We start from the raw sequence: 22,108 nt of genomic DNA, 5'->3' as shown, positions 1-22,108 counted from the left end.
AGTCACCAATATCACTAGAACAGGTTGTTTAACCATCCAAATGATTTCTAGACAGTTTTATTAAGTTAAAAAAGTTACCAAGTTCTCCTTTAAGTGTTAAACAGAAACCACAATGGAAATCAATGCACAATGCCACTTTATATTGCTAATATTTTCACTTGCACTGTTTTTATATTTGGTAATTTGTTTCATAGATGTAAATATATATTCTTTTATTTTAGTATTGGTATAATTTATTTAGAATTTTGATATTGTTAGTATTATGTTAATGTCACTTATTATTTTATTTTATTGTATTCCTTGCTATCTACTTTCTGCTGTAAATGCTGAAATGTCTCACTTGTGAGACAAATAAAGGTTGATCTAATCTAATCTAACCCAATAGTGGTACGTTTTGCCCCCGAAAGCAACCTGAGGAACTTCCTGAGTTGAGGAAGAATGGAATATGGCAGTATGCGTCCTAAAGATCTACCGTGACAAACCAGTCCTTGTATCTGATTGTGACACGATTCGCCTCAGCGCACAGATCTAGAATTGGACGCAACCCCACATCCTTCTTATGAACGATAAAATACCAGCTGTAAACGTGGACTCTCTGTGGGGGGAAGGAACACGTTCTATGGCCCCTTTCCCTAGCAACACCTTTATCTCTTGTTCCATAATCACGCTGCTAAAATCTAATAAGGGAACCAGTCTCTCAAGACTGGTCTCTGATGTTACACGAGCGAGCAATTCGATGCCCTGAAGCGGCGAAGCAGCAGGGAACAGCCGAACTGATTTCTCTGAGACCCTCCTCAGAGGAGGTTAGCATCATAGTGCCGCTAAGTTTCCGGCGGACACTGAGATATGGGCTTGCCGAAGACCACTGCGCCCCTAAGCACACAAGGTGGCGGGGCACCGAAGGGAAATGGGCACCGCCCATACACAAAAGAAATATATTTTCTGGATATGTTTTGGAATATATGCACATATTTGAAATTGGCCCAATAAATATATTTCATACTTATATTTCATATATTTTTGTTATATTTCAGAATATATTTCAATGTATTTTTTTCTGTACGGGTCCCCAAAAGTGTCAAAAATATATGTGGCATATATTCCAAATACATTGAAATATATTCTGAAATATAACAAAAATATATGAAATATAAGTATGAAATATATTTATTGGGCCAATTTCAAATATTTGCATATATTCCAAAACATATCCAGAAAATATATTTCAAATACAATTCTTTTGTGTATGGGCGTATAGTGAGGTGTTAACCACTCCCCCCCGGAGGGGACTGCCCTCAGAGGCCTGATGCTACTGGTGTCAGGATCTCTTCCCCGAAGCCTTCATTATTGAAGATAATGACGGTCCTCAGATCTTACCTCGGGAAGACTTCAGCTGAGAGCGCCACCCCGACCCCCAGTCTTTTAGTGGGGGCTCCGGAGCAGACACTCTACTTCTTTTGAGACATGTTTGGCAGAAGTTCCCACACTGCCAAAAATCCTACTAAGAGAACCAGTCTCTCAAGACTAGGTCAAGGTCTAGGTGTTACTCGAGCAACCAATTCGGTGCCCGATTTCATGCGTGCCTCACGACTCAATCATGCAGAGCTTTCCCATAGCGTTAATCTCGATGCAGCGCGAGTTCCTTTGAAAGGAAAATCAATATTTTTGACAACACTAGATTGCAATATTACTTTTAATTTTATTTCAGATGCCTTTTTAAAAGACTACATTTGAAAAAAAAAAAAAAAAATTCAACCCACCAAAGTGGCTAGTAGGAGTGACTGCACCACTGCTGAAATCAACCCGGTTTGTCAAGCCCTGCCTCTGACTAATGATCAGACTGGCGAGTTTGTGACAGTGAGATTCACGTTAACGGCCGGTGTGAGACTCTGAGCAACATTGAAATCCGACTTAACAAGTACAATCTAAAGTAAAGAGTTAAATAGAATAATCAAAAATCTAGATAAATTATAAATGACCAATAATCCATTGGCATTCCAACCTAAATTCAAGGTCAAGATAAAATTGAGTCAGATAAAATTGAGTCAAATAAAACTAATTGAAATTAAATCACTTTGCGCACTGAAAAGACAGAACAAACAGGAAACCTTTAGCCACACGATTGGACACCGTCATTGGGCCAATTTGGTGGACCTTAAAGAACAGACTGTTTGTCCTGTAATATTGTACATATTGACTGAGACAGATGTTGACAGACCTGTATGAGATGGAGATGATCTTCAGTGTGTGAGAGCTGCTCCAGCTCAGTGTTTCTCCTCTTCAGCTCAGTGATTTCCTGATGCAGCTCTTTAATGAGATCTTCAGCCTGTTTCTCTGCTGCTTTCTGCTGTTCCTCCATCATCTTCAGCAGATCAGACTGACATCTCTCAATGGAGCGGATCAGATCAATGAAGATCTCAACACTGTATGATCTCGCTTTCTCTGTGTTTCTCTGATGATTGAAAACAGTTAAAAGATGTTCTATTTGTTAAACTATTACATATTTATTTACATATTATTTAAAGGGATAGTTCAACCCAAAATGAAAATGATCTCATCATCAATTAACCTTATGTCACTTAAAATGTGTGATTCTCATTGGAACACAAAAGACACTCAAGTGCAATTCACCCAGATTTGTGCTCTATGGGAAAAAATCATGTTTGGAGCAAAATGAGGGTTACTAGATGATGGCAGAACTATCAATTTAATTCAACGCCTTTATTAATAAGATTGAAATATTATGATGCATAACATTTTTTAAATGTATTTTTTGCAAGGGAAGTTAGAGAGTTAACAGAAAGTAAAAATCAAAGTGAAATGGGGATCGAAAATAACCATGAGTCAGGATATGAACTCGGGTTGATCGAAGCACAAACCTTTCTCAGCTCTACTGAGTGTTTGATCTCTTGAATCTTCTTCATTCTGTCCTGGATCATCTGATGAACGTCTATCTGTGTCTGAACCAGCTGATTCTACATACAGAGAAAAACATAGACACATTTATAACTGAATATACTGTAGCTTTCCATCTTCTGACAGTCTTATTTTTAAAAAACAAACAGTTAAAGATCATATGAATTCAAAATTATAGTTTTGAATCTTTTAGTCCATGTCAGACAGTTTTGAGGGAAACAAAATCAGCTTTTATCAGATGCAATGAAAGACTATTGAATTTAGCTGTTATTTAAATAAAAAAAGGGACGGGTTCTTCAACATGTCAAGACACAGAAAAGAAAATGTCTAGGTTACTAATGTAACCCCCATTCCCTGAGGGAGAGAAAAGAGACTTTATGTCAGACTGAACTGATGTATTGGGATCTCGCCTGAGAGCCCAATCACATTTGAGTGATAAAAGAACAAGCCAATGGACATTGCGAGTGAGGTTTGCATCACAAGCCACTCCCCACTTCCGGGTATATAAGGCAGCGTGCAAGCTCTCACATTAAGTTTTCTGCTGAGGAGCTTAGACGGGGTCCCGGTCATTTCATCGAAGGTATAGGAGTTGTGGCGATGGGATGTAAAGTCTCTGTTCCCTCCTTCAGGAGGGAAGTGACATTCCCTATTAGTCAGTCATGTTCAACGTTACATCTGACTGAACTGACGTATTGGGATCCCTGTGGAAAGTGTCACAACAGCTGCCCAGAGTAAGCCGCCTAGTCCCCCTGAACCTGTTGGGGTAGAAGAAAGGATAGGGCTTTGCACAGAGAATTGAATCGCATAGCCGAGTCTGACCATCCTAATGACCAGGCCCGACAGACTGGTAAGCGCTAGTCAGACTTCCAGATACAGTTCGAGGGGGACCAGAAGGACAATAGACGTGCCTGCCAGTGTGGCAGTGCTGTGGCGTACAGTGGCCCGCCTCAGAAAGCACAGCATCTCGCTGTGGGGTCATGAGTGTGGTGGCACACAAGAGCAAGAGGACCTCTGCAGGATCCCCGAATGAGATGCTGGGTCCCCCATGGGAAGGACCAGTAACCACAGCCGGAAGCTCCACAGCCTGCAATGTGAAAGATGAGTGGGAGGGCCACGGGGATTCACCCAGCAGGAGAGCTCCCACTGTAAACCTCAAATCACCCTGTGTATTAACCAAAGTGTCTCTCTGCTGCACAGAAAGACCAGATCAGGGAATAAGAGGGGACTCCACCTTTTTCAAGGTATCTCAGTCTTTTTCTCAACATCGCGATGGTCATCTTGCCGCAATCTCATTCGCCAATGTGTATTGGCTTGTTCTGTTATCACTCTATAGTGATTGGGCTCTCAGGCAAGATCCCTATACATCAGTTCAGTGCGATGTAAATATGTTGAACGTGACTGACTGATAGGGAACTGCATTTCATGGGGTGTTTAAAGTGTTTTGTTTGTATCTCTTTACCTTCTTCTCTCGACTCTCCTCCTCAATAGGAACAGTGTTGTGAGTCTTGTGTTCTCCTTCAGTACAGAACAGACAAACACACGTCTGGTCATCTCTGCAGAAAAGCTCCAGAGGTCTCTCGTGTTTCTGGCATATATAATCCTCCAGATTTTCCACAGCATTGATGAGTTTGTGTTTCTTTAGACGTGGGACACTGAGATGAGGCTCCAGATGAGTCTCACAGTAAGAGCTTGGACACGTCAGGCAGGTCTTCACAGCTTTCTGATTTCTTTCACCACAGATGTCACAGAACACCTCAGATTCTCCTAGATTGAGCTTCTCCTTAACCCTCTGAGGTCTGAGGTGTTTTCTGGGCCCTGGAAGTGTTCTGACATGCTCTGACATTTGTGCTTATTTCTGTTACTTGTGACATTTTCATGGCTAAAGTCTGATTACACTGTATTTAGCACAAACTCTGCTACAATAATATATCAGCAGCATGTATGTAAAAGTTTGTAGTTTTGAGATAATGACATTTATGCGTGGTTTGTGAAAAAACAAAAAAAGAATTGTCACTGAAATAAGGTCATAAAACCCATATTGATTATTTCTTCACAAGACTTTTGAAAATTGTATGACATAGCCTAGAATATTTGCTCCAAAACTATGTGAAAATCATCCTGCATACTCATTCAGATAAGACAATATATTGATTTAAAATTTGTAAGACGTGTTTTGTGTAAGAAAGCTTTATGCGAGTAGGCGTAAACACATCCTGAATATTAATGGGTTTTACACCTGAGAAAGACAAAGACACCCCCCTAATGGCCCTATCAGGGGCTATCAGGCCCTATCATTCTGAGCAACATTGCACAAAGAATGAGAAGATTTAAAAAAAGAATGGGTTTTTGATTGTTTGGATTTATTTACAACACAACATAATCCAAAGATACACAACAAATGACAAAAAAAAGCACATTAATTAACACACTGAACTAAAGACAGAGACTTAACCAGTCACACACCTTTGTGCCATTCCTGAAACATAGTACATACCTGTCATTTGTGTTTGATTTTTCACTTTACCATGTTCATGTACAGAGACTTATGTGAATGTTGAAGTCAGCAGAATGTTAAATCGCGTTCTAATTCTTCTGAGGTAAATCCAAGTGAAACAGCACAGCACAGCATAAACACAGTCTTCCAAACTCGATGAAAAGCAGAGAGGAGTAAGTTACTGAAGTTTCTGATTCTTTGTTTTGAGGTGATGGGGCGTTTACAGGTCTGCGTTCCTCCGCATGGATCATTTGCATGTCAATCGCTCGTGCGCGCGTGGTCACATTAGAGTTAATTAGGACGCGTTTGAGAAACTGTACATGCCGCTGCTTTCATACGGATTACTTAAACAGAGAATATTTGTTTTTTATATAATTTACACAGTTTAAAAATAGAGACTCCAAGCGTTGTATAGACGTGTTTCAAGTCTGTGTGACAAACATGAGTTACAGGTCATTTTCTGTCGTGTTTCAGAATGAGTTTCACATTGAGAGAGACGGCAGAACGCGCATCGTTTATTTTCTTTATTTTACGAAAAACACACCATTTTGTTTTTATTATGAGTGTACACAAATAAAAGAAGATATTTAACAGTTTTGAATGATGTATAACACTTATATGTAAGATCAAAATCAACAGAGTATTTTGAGTCTCTTTTGCACTGATAAGAAAAAAAGCAAGCTGGTATCGCCGGCGCGACCGCCGACCCCAGGGGATTAAAGTGTTGCACAACCTCTCTGATTGTTGTATTAATCTCGAGATCAGGTCTTTTGCTGAATGTTTCTTTACAGAGTGGACAGAAGCAGGTCTGTGTGTTCGCCCAGCACTTGTTCAGGCAGGATCTGCAGAAGTTGTGTCCACATGGAGTGGTGACTGGATCAGTGAACACTTCCAGACAGATGGAGCACTCCAGCTCCTCATTTAGTGCTGGACCACTGGAGGATGCCATGGCTGAAAAGATAAGTAATGTCAATATATTAATAAACTTAATAAATTAATGGATGTTGCATGTTAAATGCTGTTTAAACTTACAACATAAGTTATGTAGTACTGTTTATTTTAAAGTCAAAGAATGTCTAACCAGTCTCTAAAACTAGCTTATAAGCTCTGCCCTTAACTTCTGGTCTGAGACTGCTGATCTGTCCTTTCATATGGGCTCTGTGGCACTGCAGATACTATTGAGTGGTAGAAAAAAAACCCGAAGAAACTAAATATGTGTCTCTGAGAGCCACCGTACAGCAAATGTAACAGGTTTTTACAACAACATTTTAATACCATCATAAGATCTTTTATAAAAGACAACACAGAAAATAAGTGGAAGTGTAATTTTTCAAACAAATAACCTACTAAATAAACATCTGTATACACCTGGTGCCATTTCTGTTATGGAGTATTCACTGTACTTAGTTTATTATGTCTGCAGTTCAAGTACTTCCTGATTCTGATGTTACATGAACACAGACTTTAATTTTTATTAACATTCGTATACTGCTTCATGCTATTAAACTAGTGAATTTACATTTTCATCTGTGAATGAATATCAGATTTGATAGTTAATTTCAGGGTTTCTGTAAATATATGTTGTTTGAAGAAGCTTCCAGCTCATTTGTTCAGTTTCACTTTCACTGAAGTCTTTACACACATGCAGTGATGTCATATAGTTCACATAGTGCTCACAGAAGAAACCAGCAGAAGTTTGTGAGAATAGCATGTTTAAAATGTAAACTTGTTAAATGGAGATAATGTATGTCTGTACATGCTGGATATTGATAGTTTCGTCACAGAAATCTGTCACCTGAAGAAAGAGAAGGTGTCACTGGAGGTAAAGCTGATGGAGAGAAACTGAAGGGATTGAGAGTTTTGTACAGGGTAAAGATTCACTTCATCCTTAAACTTAGCGCTAACTTACAGATTTGTCTCTTAGGGCCACCAAGGAGACGTCAAGTCAGTAGGCCGATTATGGTAGCCCTGGTGGCCACGGAGAAGCATCTCTGGTTAAATATATCTGACATTATAGGGACAGAACTGTCTTATTGGATGCTCCGCTCTTGCCTTCTGGCATCTGTCACCTAGGTCGTCGAAAGGTTTCAGGAAGCAAAGAAACAAGCGGCAGCGTTCTAGAGATTTCTTCCTCGCCGATCTATGGTCCCTGAAACTGCTGGGCAGGAGCAGTCTCGGCCATCTACGAGCTCCTCGCAGCACAGAGTGCAGCAAAAACAGAGCGTCGCCACTCGGGCTCCTCTACAATAAGGGGGGTCTGGGTGGCATCCGCAGTCGAAGCCCTCTAGAAATAGGCATGATCTGAGGACTGTCATTATCTCAAAGAAGGCTTCGACAAAGAAGAAGTCCTGATGCTGTCAGACTTCTGAGGGCAATCCCCTCCGGGGAGAAACGGATTCCACCTCATTATACCCTGCCCATTTCTCTTCGGTGCCCTCAAGGGGCCGTTCTGCCAACTCCACCACCTCAGGTGTTTCGGGGCGCAGTGGTTCCCAGCGACCCTCTGAGGAGGGCTGCAAAGCTGCCAGTTCGGTTGTTCCCTGCCGGTTCGCCGCTTCAGGGCACAGAGGTGGCAGCGATTTCCAACAATCCTCTGAGGAGTGTTGCAGCACTGCCAGTTCGGTTGTTCCCTGCCAGTTCGCCGCTTCAGGGTGCCAAAGTGGCTGTTCGACCAATACCAGAGGCCAGTCTCGAGAGGCTGGTCCCTTTAGGAGATTTTCTGGCAGTGTGGAAGCTACTGCCAAATATATCTCATTGGGTCCTGCTCACGATAGAAAAGGGTTACAGAATTCAGTTTCTAGGGGTCCTCCCTACAGTGGTGGTCATGGAGCAAGATGTTCAGACTCTTCTACGAAAGGAGGCTATAGAAAGGGTTCCTCCTCCCAGTAGGGAATCAGGGTTTTACAGCCGTTACTTCATTGTTCCAAAGAAGGATGGAGGGTTGCGTCCTATTCTAGACCTGCGCCAACTAAATCGCACAGTTCTAAAGCTCAAGTTCAAAATGCTTACACTCAAACCCAGGACTGGTTTGTCACGATAGACTCAAAGGACACTTACTTTCGTGTAGCCATCCATCCTCACCACAGGAAGTTCCTGAGGTTTGCTTTCGGGGGTGAAGCGTACCAATATCGAATTATTCCTTTCGGCCTAGGTTTATCACCCCCGCACTTTCACAAAATGCGTGGATGCAGCTCTGGCTCCTCTGACACTCCAGGGCATTCGCGTGTTAAATTATATCAACGATTGGTTGATTCTAGCTCAATCCGAGCAGATGGTGGTTCAGCATCGAAATGTCTTTCTTGCTCACATGATAAAGTTGGGGTTGAGGCTCAACGCCAAAAAGAGTGTGCTCCTTCCAGTTCAAAGGACCACTTTTCTAGGCGTAATTTGGGATTCAACAATGATGCAGGCTCGACTATCCCCTGCTCATATAGCATTGATTCTCTCAGCCGTAAATAAGGGTAAAACTAGGCCAGTTACTCACTCTGAAACAGTTTCAGAGACTGTTGGGTCTTATGGCATAACTTTTGGCCTTCTGTGCATGAGACCCCTGCACTGGTGGCTGAAAACCAAGGGGTTTTCTCCGAGGGGAAATCTGTTTTGCATGATCAAAGTCACACTGAGATGCCTGTGCGCCATAGTCATATGGAAAAAACCTTGGTTTCTCGCCCAAGGCCCAGTGCTGGGGGCTTCTTGTTGTCGTGTAACGCTAACGACAGATGCTTCCCTCACAGGTTGGGGGGCGATCATGAGTTGTCGCTCAGTGCAAGTCTCTGGCAGGACCATCTACTTTCCTGGCACATAAATCTGCTGGAAATGATGGCGGTGTTTTGAGCACTAAAACACTTCCTCCCAGACCGTAGGGGCCATCATGTACTTGACCGCACAGACAACACAGCGGTGGTCTCTTATATCAACCATCAGGGGGGTCTGAGGTTGCGTCACCTATGCAAACTGGCACACCAGATCCTCATGTGTGCCCAAGGGAAACTGCTGTCTCTCAGGGCAGTATATATCCCTGAGCATCAAACCCAGGGAGCGGACATAAAGGCAGGAGCTGAGGCCCAGGAAATGGAGACTCCACCTCGAGGTAGTGGAGCTCCTGTGGGAGAAGTTCGGTCAAGCAGAAGTAGACCTATTTGCATTTCTAAAGACAACTCACTGTCCTACGTGGTTCTCCATCACAAATAGGGAATTCCCAATCCATGGGACAGGATGGGATGGTACAGATGTGGACGAGGCTACACCTGTACACTTTTCCTCCGATTGCTATGAATTTTTTATTCTATTTGATGTGTCTGGAATATGTATTTTTTTGAGCGTTTGCTCATCTGCAGAACTTCTCTTGAGACTTTTCCTGTCAGATGCGATATAGACATTTAGAAGATATCTTTTAAGATGTTTATGATTTAGAATGTATGTAAAATTGCTCTTTAAAAGACATCTTGGAGACGTACATGTACTATCTGGGTATGTAAATGAGGGCATATTACAGACTTCTACTGTTTCTATTAACGACTGTAAAACTACATAAAAGAGCTTGAAATGTATTTATATATCATTTGTGCCCCAGAAGGAAAGTTTTGTCAAATTAAGTTTAGTTTTGTCCGTCAAACAGCTAAACAAACACCCAGCTCTCATATTTATTTATGAATAAATAAATAAATATTTATTCTAATATTTATTTCACCATGTGATTATACTCAATTCTGGTGTAAAATGTATGATATTGAATCAATTATTTAAACATTTTATGTATATGATTATAGAAATAATCAAACTATTAAAATAAAGTGTTTTCTTCTATTTGAAATTTGAGCGTCAAATGTTCATTATGTTCAGATATTACAAATATCTGAAGTGTTTTTGCACGCGATCGGTTCACACAACTTTCTCTGCCCTGTTTATTAGTGTTAGCGAGATTCTATAATGTAGACTAGGGTGAAAAAAGCAGAATTGTGTAATACGGACTGTATTTTTTTTTTTCAGGTTGTTTTCAGTGGACTTTAGAGCCATAAAGTAAGTCAATGATTAATGTCGCTGCAGAATTGAGACTTAAGGCTAATCACAGTGAGCGACGAGAGAAACAAGTTTCTCACAGCGACCGGATCAAATTTAGATATACAAATACAGTAACTACTAAAATAACTGTTTAGTACCTTTAAGTGTTTTGGTAGTTGATGCTGAAACCGCTCTGAAGGAAAGTCAACGCGACTGCTACTCACGTCATCTGTCCATCTTTTCTGTCTTGTCCTTATAACTTGAATTGATCAGAATTGTGAGCGCATTGACCAGAGATGGAAGAAAGTAAGGTAAGAGGAACTCTCTTAATGATAAAACATGAAATAACCACCAGTGATTTCATCCGATTGCCTCTCTCTATTACAGACTGTTCATGTAACTCCGCCCACAACTCCGACCAAAGCCACGCCCTCCCAGCCAACATCTCCTGAACAGACGAGTGAGTGAATCTGATACATCGGACCTTTTTCACAGAGTGATGACGCATTTTAACGGTCATCGGCATCCTAAACCCTGTTTACTATACTTAGTATTATATTACCTTTGCATCAAAAAAAGGTTAACACTGCTGTGAGGGTGTTTCTAATACAGTGATGGTAAAATTGACATATTTTTCTCTTCTGAGTTATCAGTCTCTCTCTATTTTTTCCTACTGTATCTTGAAAGTTGTCAGAACACTATTGTGGAGTTTGCTATTTTGCTATCTGTGACCCTGGATCACAAAACCAGTATCGAGTCGCTTGGGAATATTTGTGGCAATAGCCAACAATACATTGTACGGGTCAAAATTATTGATTTTTCTTTTATGCCAAAAATAATTAGGATATTAAGATCATGTTCCATGAAGATATTTTTTTACATTTCCTACTGTAAATAGGATATAAAACATTTATTTTTGTGAGTGAATGCAACACAAGTGCGAACAAAAATTAACAACTTTAAAGGAGATTTTCTCAATGTTTCGATTGGTTTGCACCCTCAGATTCCAGATTTTCAATAGTTGTATCTCAGACAAATATTGTCCAATCCTAACAAACCACACATCAATGGAAAACGTATTTATTCAGCTTTCAGATGATGTATAAAGTTCAATTTAAAAAAAATTGACCCATGTGACTGGTTCTGTGGTCCAGGGTCACATTTGAGCAAATGGGAACATGAAAAAATATTTAATGTAGTCTCTCATTCACCACTATAGAAATTTACCTGAATATGACGACTTCTGCTTCTGAGAAGCCCATTTCCGCCATATAAGATTAATTGTTTAATCTTAATTATGACATAAAATGTCATAGTTATGACATAGCCTATTTAGTCAATTATTATGATATTTAAAAAAATCTGAATCATGACATAGGAGGTCGACATTGTAACCTACTAAGCCATAATTTAAACTTTTTAATGTCATAATTTGATCGTATGAAACACTCAGATGACCTACAAAATGTGCAACAATGCACAAATACTGTATCTCACAATGCAACTTGATGTATGAATGCGATTACAGTGAGTCCTGCCGATGTCACGTCCTTCTCTGTGTGTGTGTTTCTCCTGCAGTGAGTTTGAGCAGCCCAGAGTTACTGGAAGAGCTGAAACAGCCTCACGCGCTCAAACACGTCTCTGCGCACAAGGGAAAGAAAATTGTGTTTCGTGGACGAGGACGACAGGTCAGACACACACACTAAACGGGGCTGAAGTTTATTTATACAGAGTCACGCCAACCCTTAGAGAACATGAATAAATATAGATAACACACACACACACACACACACACACACACACACACACTGCAGCATTTCCAAGCAACACAAGCAACATAATATCTTATGCCATGGTATATATCAAAGTACCATGTGACAACTAATATATTCTACTAATAATAATATATTTCATGTCACCTTTCATACATGTTACATATATAAACACAACAGATTTTTCATTACAAGTCTGAGGTATCAGGACTGTTGTTTTGCATTAATTAATCATGTTATATTTATATAATCTAAAAATATTTCCACTGTTATTTATAAATATATATTTAAATTGTGTTTCAGAACCAGGAGGCAGAGAGTCACTCCAAACTGCACTAAAACTCAGGAAGTTGCTCTGTCATTGGCTGTTTGAGCTGTCTGTCAGTGCTAAGCCCCTCCCACTGTGGTGATGTCATTATGAGCGGCTCTGGTTCCTCAGTGAACACGTCTGTGATGTTTGTGTGCAAGTATGAAAGCCAGTTTATCACTCTGTCTGCATGTTTATCTGATGTTTAAGCAATGTGTGTACTATATCAAATAAAAATCTAATTTCAATCTGATGTGTGTGTTTGTCTCGTTTTAATTCATGAGTGTGAGGTGCAATACAGTCACACAGAATTGAATTAGTCCAAAATGCTGCTGCTGTATGAAAACCAATAAACTGCCTCATACATTTTGATTAATTTTGTCTATTTATTCTCAGATCAGACACAATTCTCTCAACATGGTTCAATACTGTCAAAACAATCAACATCTACCATTTTAAATTAAAATAAAGTTATAGTAAATGTTCTGGCAAGAGAAGCGTTTCACTATGGTCTATACAATAAACAAGGTTTATTTATTAAATATAATAAAATATAATCATTTATTAACATTTATTACATATAAATAATATCATTTATTATTAATATTCTCATTTTTTTTAGATTAATATATATATTTTTTTTTTTTCATTTTGGTTAAGTTAAGGTTTTAGTAATTTTTTGTTTTTTGCAATTTTTATTGTTTTTTTTAAAATATGTTTTAGTATACATTTTTATTTCAGTTTTACTTTATTTAAGTTAAACTAAACGAAAATATAATAATATAATATAGAAACATTGCCTTGAAAACTAGCTGAAATAAAACATGGATTTATTTAATATTTTATTATATTTCAGTTTATCCTTATTTTATTTCAAGTAATGTAAAATGTTTTTATGGTTTTGGTTAATGTCAATAACCCTGGTTTCTGGAAATAATCCATATGTTTATGGATAATTCATATTGACAAATGAAATGTATTACTAAAACTACTACTACGCTTATATGAATGTCATGTTGTAATTCTATTTTCTTGAATTCAAATTGCCACCACAGTTGTGTTTTTAGTTCAGCTCAACCCTGCTCTTTACACAAGCCTGAATCAGTGACACGCACAACAGTTCAAAGGTCACGCTGATTTGAGTTTTACTCTGTTCATTAGGAGCATTAGACCGAGAGACGAAGGAGACACGGAGGAGAACCGAGACGTTATTGCGATGAGAATGCGCCGGTGTGTCGTGACCGCAGTCACGTTGAGTCTGCTGCTGTTCCTCAGCTCTCTGTGGCTGCGTGAGTACATACAACCTTTCACCATCACACACACACACACCCTACACAAACACACAACCCCCCTCGAGCTTGAATAACTGTGTGTTTCGCTGTTTTTCCTGTTCTCTGCAGCTCAAGGAACAGTCCAGAGTTGTGAGCAGTCGTGGCGGCCTTGTCTAAATGTGTTCACACCAAACAGAGAGGTGAGAAGTGACTGAAATACACTGAACTTGAATACTTCACATCACTAACTTTAGCTGGACAACAACTTTATTCTAGAGCTGCTGTAAAGCCAAAACAATCTCTGTTACTTTAATTTCCTGTTTATCACTATGAAGCTGCTTTGAAACAATCTATATTGTTAAAAGCGCTGTATAAATGAAGGTGACTTGACTTGACTTGACATTAACTATTACCAGTGCTGATTGACACTCACTTCCTGTCCAGGTGGTTCGGGCTGCTGTTACTGATGCTGCTGCTGATGATGCGTTTGGAGGAAATGACATCATCAGAGAGTGTGCTGGACAGCAGTTCCAAGCGTCCCGCCTCCTCATGCATCTAAGCTCCGCCCTTGGCCCCGCCTCCGACGTGCTGCTGGAACCGTACCTGCTCTGCTGGGAGGAGCTGATCAAGTAGGATACGCTTTTTTCTTTTATTGCAGGAATACATACAGAAATTTTCGCAAATCAAGAAAAATGAAACAGACAAACAACAATATAAGGATAGAGAAAAGAAAGACCTTATCATTTTAATTATATTTCTTTTGGGGGTGTTGAGCGTTTTATGGTATTCAGTAATTTAACATATTTTACCCTTTCTCTCATGATACTCTTAAAGCTGTAACGATTATGGATGTGCCGATTCGATACTGACTTTAGGGGTAAAAGCGTAGCGCTGAAACCCTATTGTAATTAGTGGTCGACCGATATATCGCCAAGGCCGATAAGTTTTTCTGATTGGCCGATGTGTTGGAAGCGGGACTTTTATTTTGACGGGCAGCGTTGAGAACACCAGCGCCTGAGAAGAGAACGGCAGCGCCTGATCACACAGCACTCACTCACATTCTCCGTCTTCATTAGTTTACGATCTCTGACAGTCATATCTAATACTTTGTTAGACAGAACTGGTAAACAAAGAAAGTAAATGGTACGGGAAAAAGTGCTTTTATATTATTTGTAACAGAAAAGGCAAACAATTAGGCTAAAATACTCTATCATTTACCGTCAACATTCAGCAAATGCGCATCTACATCATTTAAACAAATCTCTGAATATCTAATAAACATTTAATTTCACAAACCTTGCAGATTTAATGGAATCCAGCAGTGATATCTTGTGAAGTGTTCCTTTGTAGCCTGATAAACGAGTTACTGCGAGTGACGGTCGGTCCGTGCGAAGTGAGTGAATGCGAACAGAAGATCAGCTTCACAGGAGACGCGATCGAAAAAGTTGAAATCCTTAATTTTAAAATATGCTGTGCTATATCCAGTTGCCCACTGTGTCATATTCATCGTCTACAACGTCACCAAGGCTCGACCCCAATCAGCCTGATGGTGGCGCTATAGCGGTCAAAAGTACGTAATGGCTTAAAACTCCTAAACCGTTTGTCAAGTGTCTTTGTTGGAATCCTTGGCTCAAGACGAACTATTTTTTCTTGTACATCTTGGAATCGATCATGACCCTAGTGACATTTTCTGGTATATTTTGGAATTTTCTAAAAGCCTACTTTTGCGAACTAGTCCTAGGTTTTTCACCCGATAAGAAGCAAACCTGTGCAGAAAGATTCTCTGGAGTCTGACTGCCAATAACTGTAGAAAAAAAGTAAACATTTCACTTTATGTCCGTGACAGGACGCAAAAAGTTTTGAAGTGGGCGTGGCCACTTTTACTAAAACGGCTATCTCTTTTGAACGGAATGAGATAATTTCACCAAACTTGGTACACCTATGTATGGTCTCAGTCTGTGGTCGCATGAAAAAGGACATCCGACTGGCCACTTGGTGGTGCTTTAAAATGAAAAAACACGAAAACTGTGATAGCTAACAGTCATTCCGATTGCCTTGAAAACTGGCATGCGGTGTCTTTGTCCAAGGTGCAGCGATTGTCTCCGAGGACATTCGTGTTCCTACTAGGAATTTCGAGCAGCTGTCAGACAAGATTAACAGAGACAGATCGGAACAAAACTCGCTGGGCCTGTTTGACCCGCAGCCCTAGAGCCCTGTGAGAAAAACTAAATAAATCAGACCACCAACCGTAAAGGACTGTGTATCACCCAATGTTTTGCACATGCCCACGACATTCACTACTATGTTAGAACTCCTCATTCTGAGCAACTTTGCCTCTAGGACCACCTCTGTCAATCGAATCATTCGTTAAATATAGGAGATTATTACAAAAACCTACTTTCGCGAACTAGTCCTAGGTTGTAGGTTCTACCTCAATAACTGTTAAAAAGCTTTAAATCATATATTTCCTTAGTAAATTGCCTGTTATGGCTGTAAATGTTATTTTCCATACAGTATGAATGAGATGGTTACAGGCTTGCTAAATAAAACCTATTAAAACCTATAATACCTATTTCCACATGTGTTTAAAGCACCTGAGCCCTTTAGCCATACAAAAATAGAATGCATGTATAGGATAAACATTAATATATATATATATATATATATATATATATATATATATATATATATATATATATATATGTATATACAGGGTGCGATTTGTGAAAAAAACAGAGGGGGGGGGGGGGTGTTTTAAAACACTTTTATTCATAAAAATAAATCATGAGAATATGAACTTCAATTGTAAAATCTTTTTTCTTATTAACTCATGAAGTAGCCTATAAGCATTTATTTGAACGCAATATTTTTACTCCAATAGCTTATCTTTCCCCACACATATGAACTCATGCACAACGAAAAAACATGCAAGAATTAAATCTCCCTCCCAGTACGAATAGTGCCACTCGGCTAGACATGTCAAAACACTTATTTATGAATGGCACATTACAGCACTTTAGTTAGTTTAATAGGCTAGGCTACTTCTATATATATATCAGCCTCTGCTGAACCACGGATTGATTGCAAAGTTAAACCATCACAGTAGAAACAGTTTTACTGCTGCTGTTAAAGTAATAACGTTAACTTTACATCGCGATGCTGAGCTACAGTGAAATGATAGAAAAGACAGATGCATTATCTGTGTTAGTCAATTCGCGCCGTGCTAAACACCTCATTCGCGCCGCGTAAACGCGTCTTTACATTGACTTAACATTGAAATATATATTTGAAATATACATTGAAATCCATTCCATTCTGAATAAACAAACAACGCAGTTTAGCCTACATGCTTCGTCCTTGTTGCATTTTTCACTAAGATAATGATTAATAAATGCACGCACAATTATCCGTGAACTTGATAAATGTTGCAGATATGTTTTACTATGCACAAACAAATGCCTTTCAACTTATGTGTGCAAAATTCAGAAGTTAATGAATGTGCAGCAATTTGTACAAATAAAAAGTCTGTAGGCCTACTATAGCCTATGTGTTGTAGCCATTAAATAAGCTCATTTAGTTTCATATTTGTTAAAATAGTATAATGTTTTTTTTTTTTTTTTTTTATATGTTGATTATGAAAAGTGAACAGCAAGAGTAAGATAGGATGCGTAATATATCGAGAGACATGGAGTGGGTCAGACATGATTTTGACCACTTCATTAAGTTTTGTTTTGTATAAAACCTTTCTTTAAACTGAATTTCGTTTTGTATAAATTGTATCTTAATTTTAATCAATTTTACATCAACGAATTGCCTGTATTTAATAAATAAGAAGCAAATATAGCAGACAATATAATCATAGAGGCGCCTGCGCGCCGCAATCACTTGCATTGCATGTGACCTGAAGCGCACCTCATCATAAATTAACCGAAACTCAGTGTATGCCTCACACAGACATGAGAAATATAAAGAAAGCTTGAAATGTCTTTAAACGAAACAATTCAAAACAAAAAGAAATAGGCAACTCTCTGATTATGTAATCCATGATGTGCATTTCTCTCTGCGCGTTCACTACGGAGATGGCGATCGTCAACTTCATCTTTGCAGTTGCAGCCGACACTGTTTATTAATAAAAATCAATGCACGCCTGTCACCTGATTTACAAATGCACATCTTGCTTGTTGCACGCACACATTATGTACATATTACGAAAAAACGAGATATTATGTTGAAATAACATTATTAATAATAGCCTAATACATCTTTAAGAATATTTGATTGAATGCTGAATGTTGTGCTTGTTCAATTTAATAAAATTAATACTTTAATTGTGATAATTAAAATATTAAGTGGCCTATGTTTGCTCATTTATTATTAGTATTTATATATAATATAGCCTATTTAGCACCCCCTCAGCACCTGCGTTAAAAAATTCTCTAGCGCCGCCCCTGGTTATAACGGCCTACGTATTAAAAAATGTTCGGGTTTAAATCGGGCTCTGGCTCATAATTACAGTTAATGTGTCAGGCCAGGCCGGGCTCGGACACAACGTGCACGGGCTCGGGTAGGGTCGGGCTTGAATTTTTGGGCCCGATCTAAGCTCTAACACAGCTCCACTGCCCAGCGGACCTGCAACCGTCTCGCAAGTGTTGATAGGCTATTACTCGTGAGGTGTAACCAATCAGATAGCGCCGTGGGCGGGACATTGAGCAAGTCTGCAGAGTGGTGATTACCGTGATTACAGAGAGGCTGCGGCAGCTATATCAGAGCCAGCCAAAGTAGCGCATTTTAAAATAAAATTGACTTTGATCAAACCACGGATCCGTGATAAGTTTTGTGATCCGTCTCGCCACTAGTGTAGTAGCACTGATCACTTTGAGGGGGGGATAAAAATAATTAAACAGAGGCAGGGATACATTGACCAGAAAGGGGGAAATCCCACGCATCCCCCTGGCAAATCGCACCCTGTATATACAGTATACATACATATATATATATATATATATATATATATATATATATATATATATATATGTTTATCCTATATATGCATTCTATTTTTGTTTGTCCTATTAAAAAACTCGGTAACACAATAAGGTTCATTAGTTAACATTAATGTATTAACTAACAATGTATGAATGTATGAACTTACAATGAGCAATACATTTGTTCAAGTATTTAAGAGTCTTTGTTAGTGTTAGTTAATAAAAATACAGCTGATCATTGTTTGTTCATGTTAGTTCACAGTGCATTAACTAATGTTAACGAATACAACCTTTAATTTTAATAACGTATTAGTAAATGTTAAAATTAATATTAACTAAGATTAATAAAGGCTGTAGAAATATTGTTCATTCTTAGATCATGTTAATCATGAGGTAGTTAACTAATGTTAACTAATGAACCTTATTGTAAAATGTTACCAAAAACTCTATTATACATTCCAAAGAAACATTGTTTATAGTGTGTATATATTTATGTAACAATAACTATAACAGTCTCACACTGATGTTGTGTCTGTGCTGCAGGTTCATGGAGTCTCTAGGCCCTCTGGTGGGCTTTTTCACTCATAAAGTTGAGGAGAAGATCACACTCATCCGACAGCTCTCACTGGAAGAGTCTATAATCGTTAAGACTGAAGATGCTCAGCGCTTAGCTCCGCCGCCTCACCGTAGCCACGCCTACCACTCTGTGCGTTCCATGCTGGAGGCAGAGCTACAGAGGGGTGTGGTCTCCTTCGACAGTCAAACACCTTCCGGGAGTCGGACTTTGCTCCGCCTTCATCGCTCGTTGCTGTGGTTACAGCTTCTGCTGGAGAAGCTAGTGACGGAGCCCGAGGGGCGGACCATGGGCGAACTGTGTCGCGACGCGTACCTGGAGGTTTTAGCACCGCATCATCCATGGCTTGTGCAGCGCGCAGCTGAGCTGGTGTTTCATGCGATGCCCGACCGCAAAGTTTTCCTGCAGCTGGTGTGTGTGCGAACGCAGGAAGAGGCGGAGCCTGTGATCCACGTCATCGTCGCAGCGATCCATGAAATTCACCGACGGACACAGAGAGAGCTGGAGATCAGAAACATGCTGGATCTGCCTTAACACACATACAAACACTCCCACACAACATAGATATATGTATCTTAAAGGCCCCCTGAAATCAAAATGTAAGTTTTTTAGCTTTTAGTATGAATATGCTAGCCTTAAGGTTATGAATAACCTTGTCTGTTCCAAAACAATGACAAAATTCGCATTTAGGAGATATAAGCATTCAAATCTTACAGTCTCTCACTTCTGCTAAAATGGATCACAGATTTTTATGACATCACCGCAGACTTCAGCTTCTCATCACATCTTCTGTCCAATCAAATGCTCTCTAGAATCTAAAGCTCCGCCCCCTTTGCTATAAATTCCACCCGGCCGAAGCAACCGTTGACTCGTCACAGAGCAATAAGGGCTTGAGATGTGTGTTCGGTTGCTCAAACGCTTGAGTTTTATTCTGTTTTCTAACTGTAGGTTGGTTAAGAATGAAATGGCTAGAATTTATTCACACCTCTACTATTGAATCCATCATATCATCAGCACTCAGATTCGCTTCAATGGTGCTGTCAGTCTGTGAGGTAAACTAAACGCTATTGGCTATTTGAAAAGGGGGAGGAGCCATTCAATATGTTCTGCCTTAGCTTCTTGTTTCAGTGGAAATTATGTCAACGCATCATCATACAAAGCTGCGCGTTTCAAGGCACTTCAGTGGGCCTTTAACATATTATATCCACCTTATTATTTTTTTATTATGTTGTTATGTGGTTGCTAGGTATATTCTTCATGTTGGTGTGAAAAGAATCTGTGATCTTCTGGTCCAGAAGGTGAAAATAGTGTGTATCATCACTTATTTGTACACTAGATGTCGCTATTTCACTTTGTTTTTTATAGTTTTGTTAAATTATTTATGAGAGGTTTATCAGGGAAAGTCAAAACTTGTTCAGGAAACGGAAGACATTTGACTATTTTTCTATTAACAGATTACTAGTTTCTGTTGCTCAAACTGTGTCAGACATAAAAATACTCAAATGTTACAGCTCTTTCAAAGCTTTATATTTATGGTATCAACTTTGTCTCATGTTTCTCTGAGCCTTCAATGTCTTGTAGGATAAATGCAAAATAGACACAATTATGTCAGTATTGTCATATAGTGACTATAGAGCAATAAAGTGAATGTTTATAGCAGCTCCCCAGCTAACAGACTTTTATTACAGGAAAGTTCTCCAAATGTTCAGTGTTGGTTCTGGGAACGAAAAAAAAAGTCCAGTTTTCTTGACGTTAGAGGAACGTGTTTTAAAAGGTTTAATGTAAAATGGAAGAGCCCTCTGTCACATCCTCAAACGATCTTTCAACTTAATTTCTATTTAAGAAGTTCTTGTTTCCAAGAACATAAAAATGTCCAGTTTCCTGAATGTTACTAGAATGTTATTTAAAGATTAGTATGATGTTCCTGAAATATTCAAAAATCATTCAAACACCTGCTGTGAACAAGCACTGAAAGAAAGAGAAATAAGAACACAAACTACAACTTTCATCAGCCACAGCCTTAGATGAATTGAAGATATAAAAGACTTTAACTCTCTCAAGATCTGATTAAACAACTCCACAAACTTCATTACCAGCTTCACTTATTACTAACCAGACTGACTTTATTTCTGTCACACTTCTACAGAAGCTCTTGTTGAGAATTAACAGAGGTTTAGATGTTGATGTCTTATTGAAAATGTTTAGTCTGTGGTCACCATTATGGTGATCGGTGTTTGCTTTAGTTGGGCTCTCGACCCTTGACTTTCTTTGAGATGTTGCTTTATCAGCAATTGCAGGAGTTTATGGAGAACCTTTCTGCATTGATAAAGCTATTGTTTAAGCAATTAAATAACTGCTTTTACTGTAGTTTTACTCACTTTTTGAATTTTAACATTATTTGAGAAGAAAGTAATAAACTCAACTGATGTGATAAAAAATTGTTTGTAACACTGAAGAAATTTGTGTAAGATTGTCCAAAACAGTTTACAAGTTAAAAACGACACACTTAGACATCAGTCATACAAACCTCAACAATGGTGACAATCAAAAAATAATTCAGCTGCATAATTTATTCATGCCGCAATGCATGCTGGGTGCAATGAATGTGTTTTCTATGCTGGCATGAATAATGTCACCATTGTTGTGTTTCATATGCTGATTGTTGATGTCTGTGAGTGTACAAATGACACAAAACATGTTGTAAACAGAAAGTTAACAATGACAGTGTTATATATATATACTCACAGAAATCAACATTCAGCATCTGAAATACAATTGTTACAAATGA

The 22,108-nt window shown here is 39.0% G+C and overlaps 2 protein-coding genes across 2 annotated transcripts in view; one reads left to right on the top strand and one right to left on the bottom strand.

Moving 5' to 3' along the window:
* Positions 1-16,312, bottom strand: part of LOC311302614 (E3 ubiquitin-protein ligase TRIM39-like) — a 28,105-nt gene extending 11,793 nt beyond the window's left edge. The window contains exons 1-5 of the mRNA XM_084428600.1: positions 14,195-16,312; positions 6,131-6,361; positions 4,376-4,701; positions 2,880-2,975; positions 2,219-2,452 (exon numbers count right to left, since the gene is read on the bottom strand). Of these exons, the coding sequence (XP_084284726.1) occupies positions 2,219-2,452; positions 2,880-2,975; positions 4,376-4,701; positions 6,131-6,361; positions 14,195-14,312 (1,005 nt within the window). The 5' untranslated portion in view covers positions 14,313-16,312. The remainder of the gene's footprint in view (positions 1-2,218; positions 2,453-2,879; positions 2,976-4,375; positions 4,702-6,130; positions 6,362-14,194) is intronic.
* A 2,570-nt stretch (positions 16,313-18,882) lies between these two features.
* gltpd2a (glycolipid transfer protein domain containing 2a) lies at positions 18,883-21,802 on the top strand. The gene has a single exon (XM_084428650.1). The coding sequence runs from the start codon at positions 19,270-19,272 to the stop codon at positions 19,852-19,854; it is 585 nt and encodes a 194-aa protein (XP_084284776.1). The 5' UTR covers positions 18,883-19,269; the 3' UTR covers positions 19,855-21,802.
* The last annotated feature ends 306 nt before the right edge of the window (positions 21,803-22,108 follow it).

Source organism: Rutilus rutilus, assembly GCF_951802725.1.
Source record: "Rutilus rutilus genome assembly, chromosome: 13".
Taxonomy (NCBI): domain Eukaryota; kingdom Metazoa; phylum Chordata; class Actinopteri; order Cypriniformes; family Leuciscidae; genus Rutilus; species Rutilus rutilus.
The sequence above is the reverse complement of the archived record's forward strand: the minus strand, read 5'-3'. Positions and strand labels throughout refer to the sequence as shown.

What these genes read in the sequence shown, in the direction of transcription:
- gltpd2a (XM_084428650.1), top strand. Translation starts at nt 19,270, where the DNA reads ATGTTGTGTCTGTGCTGCAGGTTCATGGAGTCTCTAGGCCCTCTGGTG.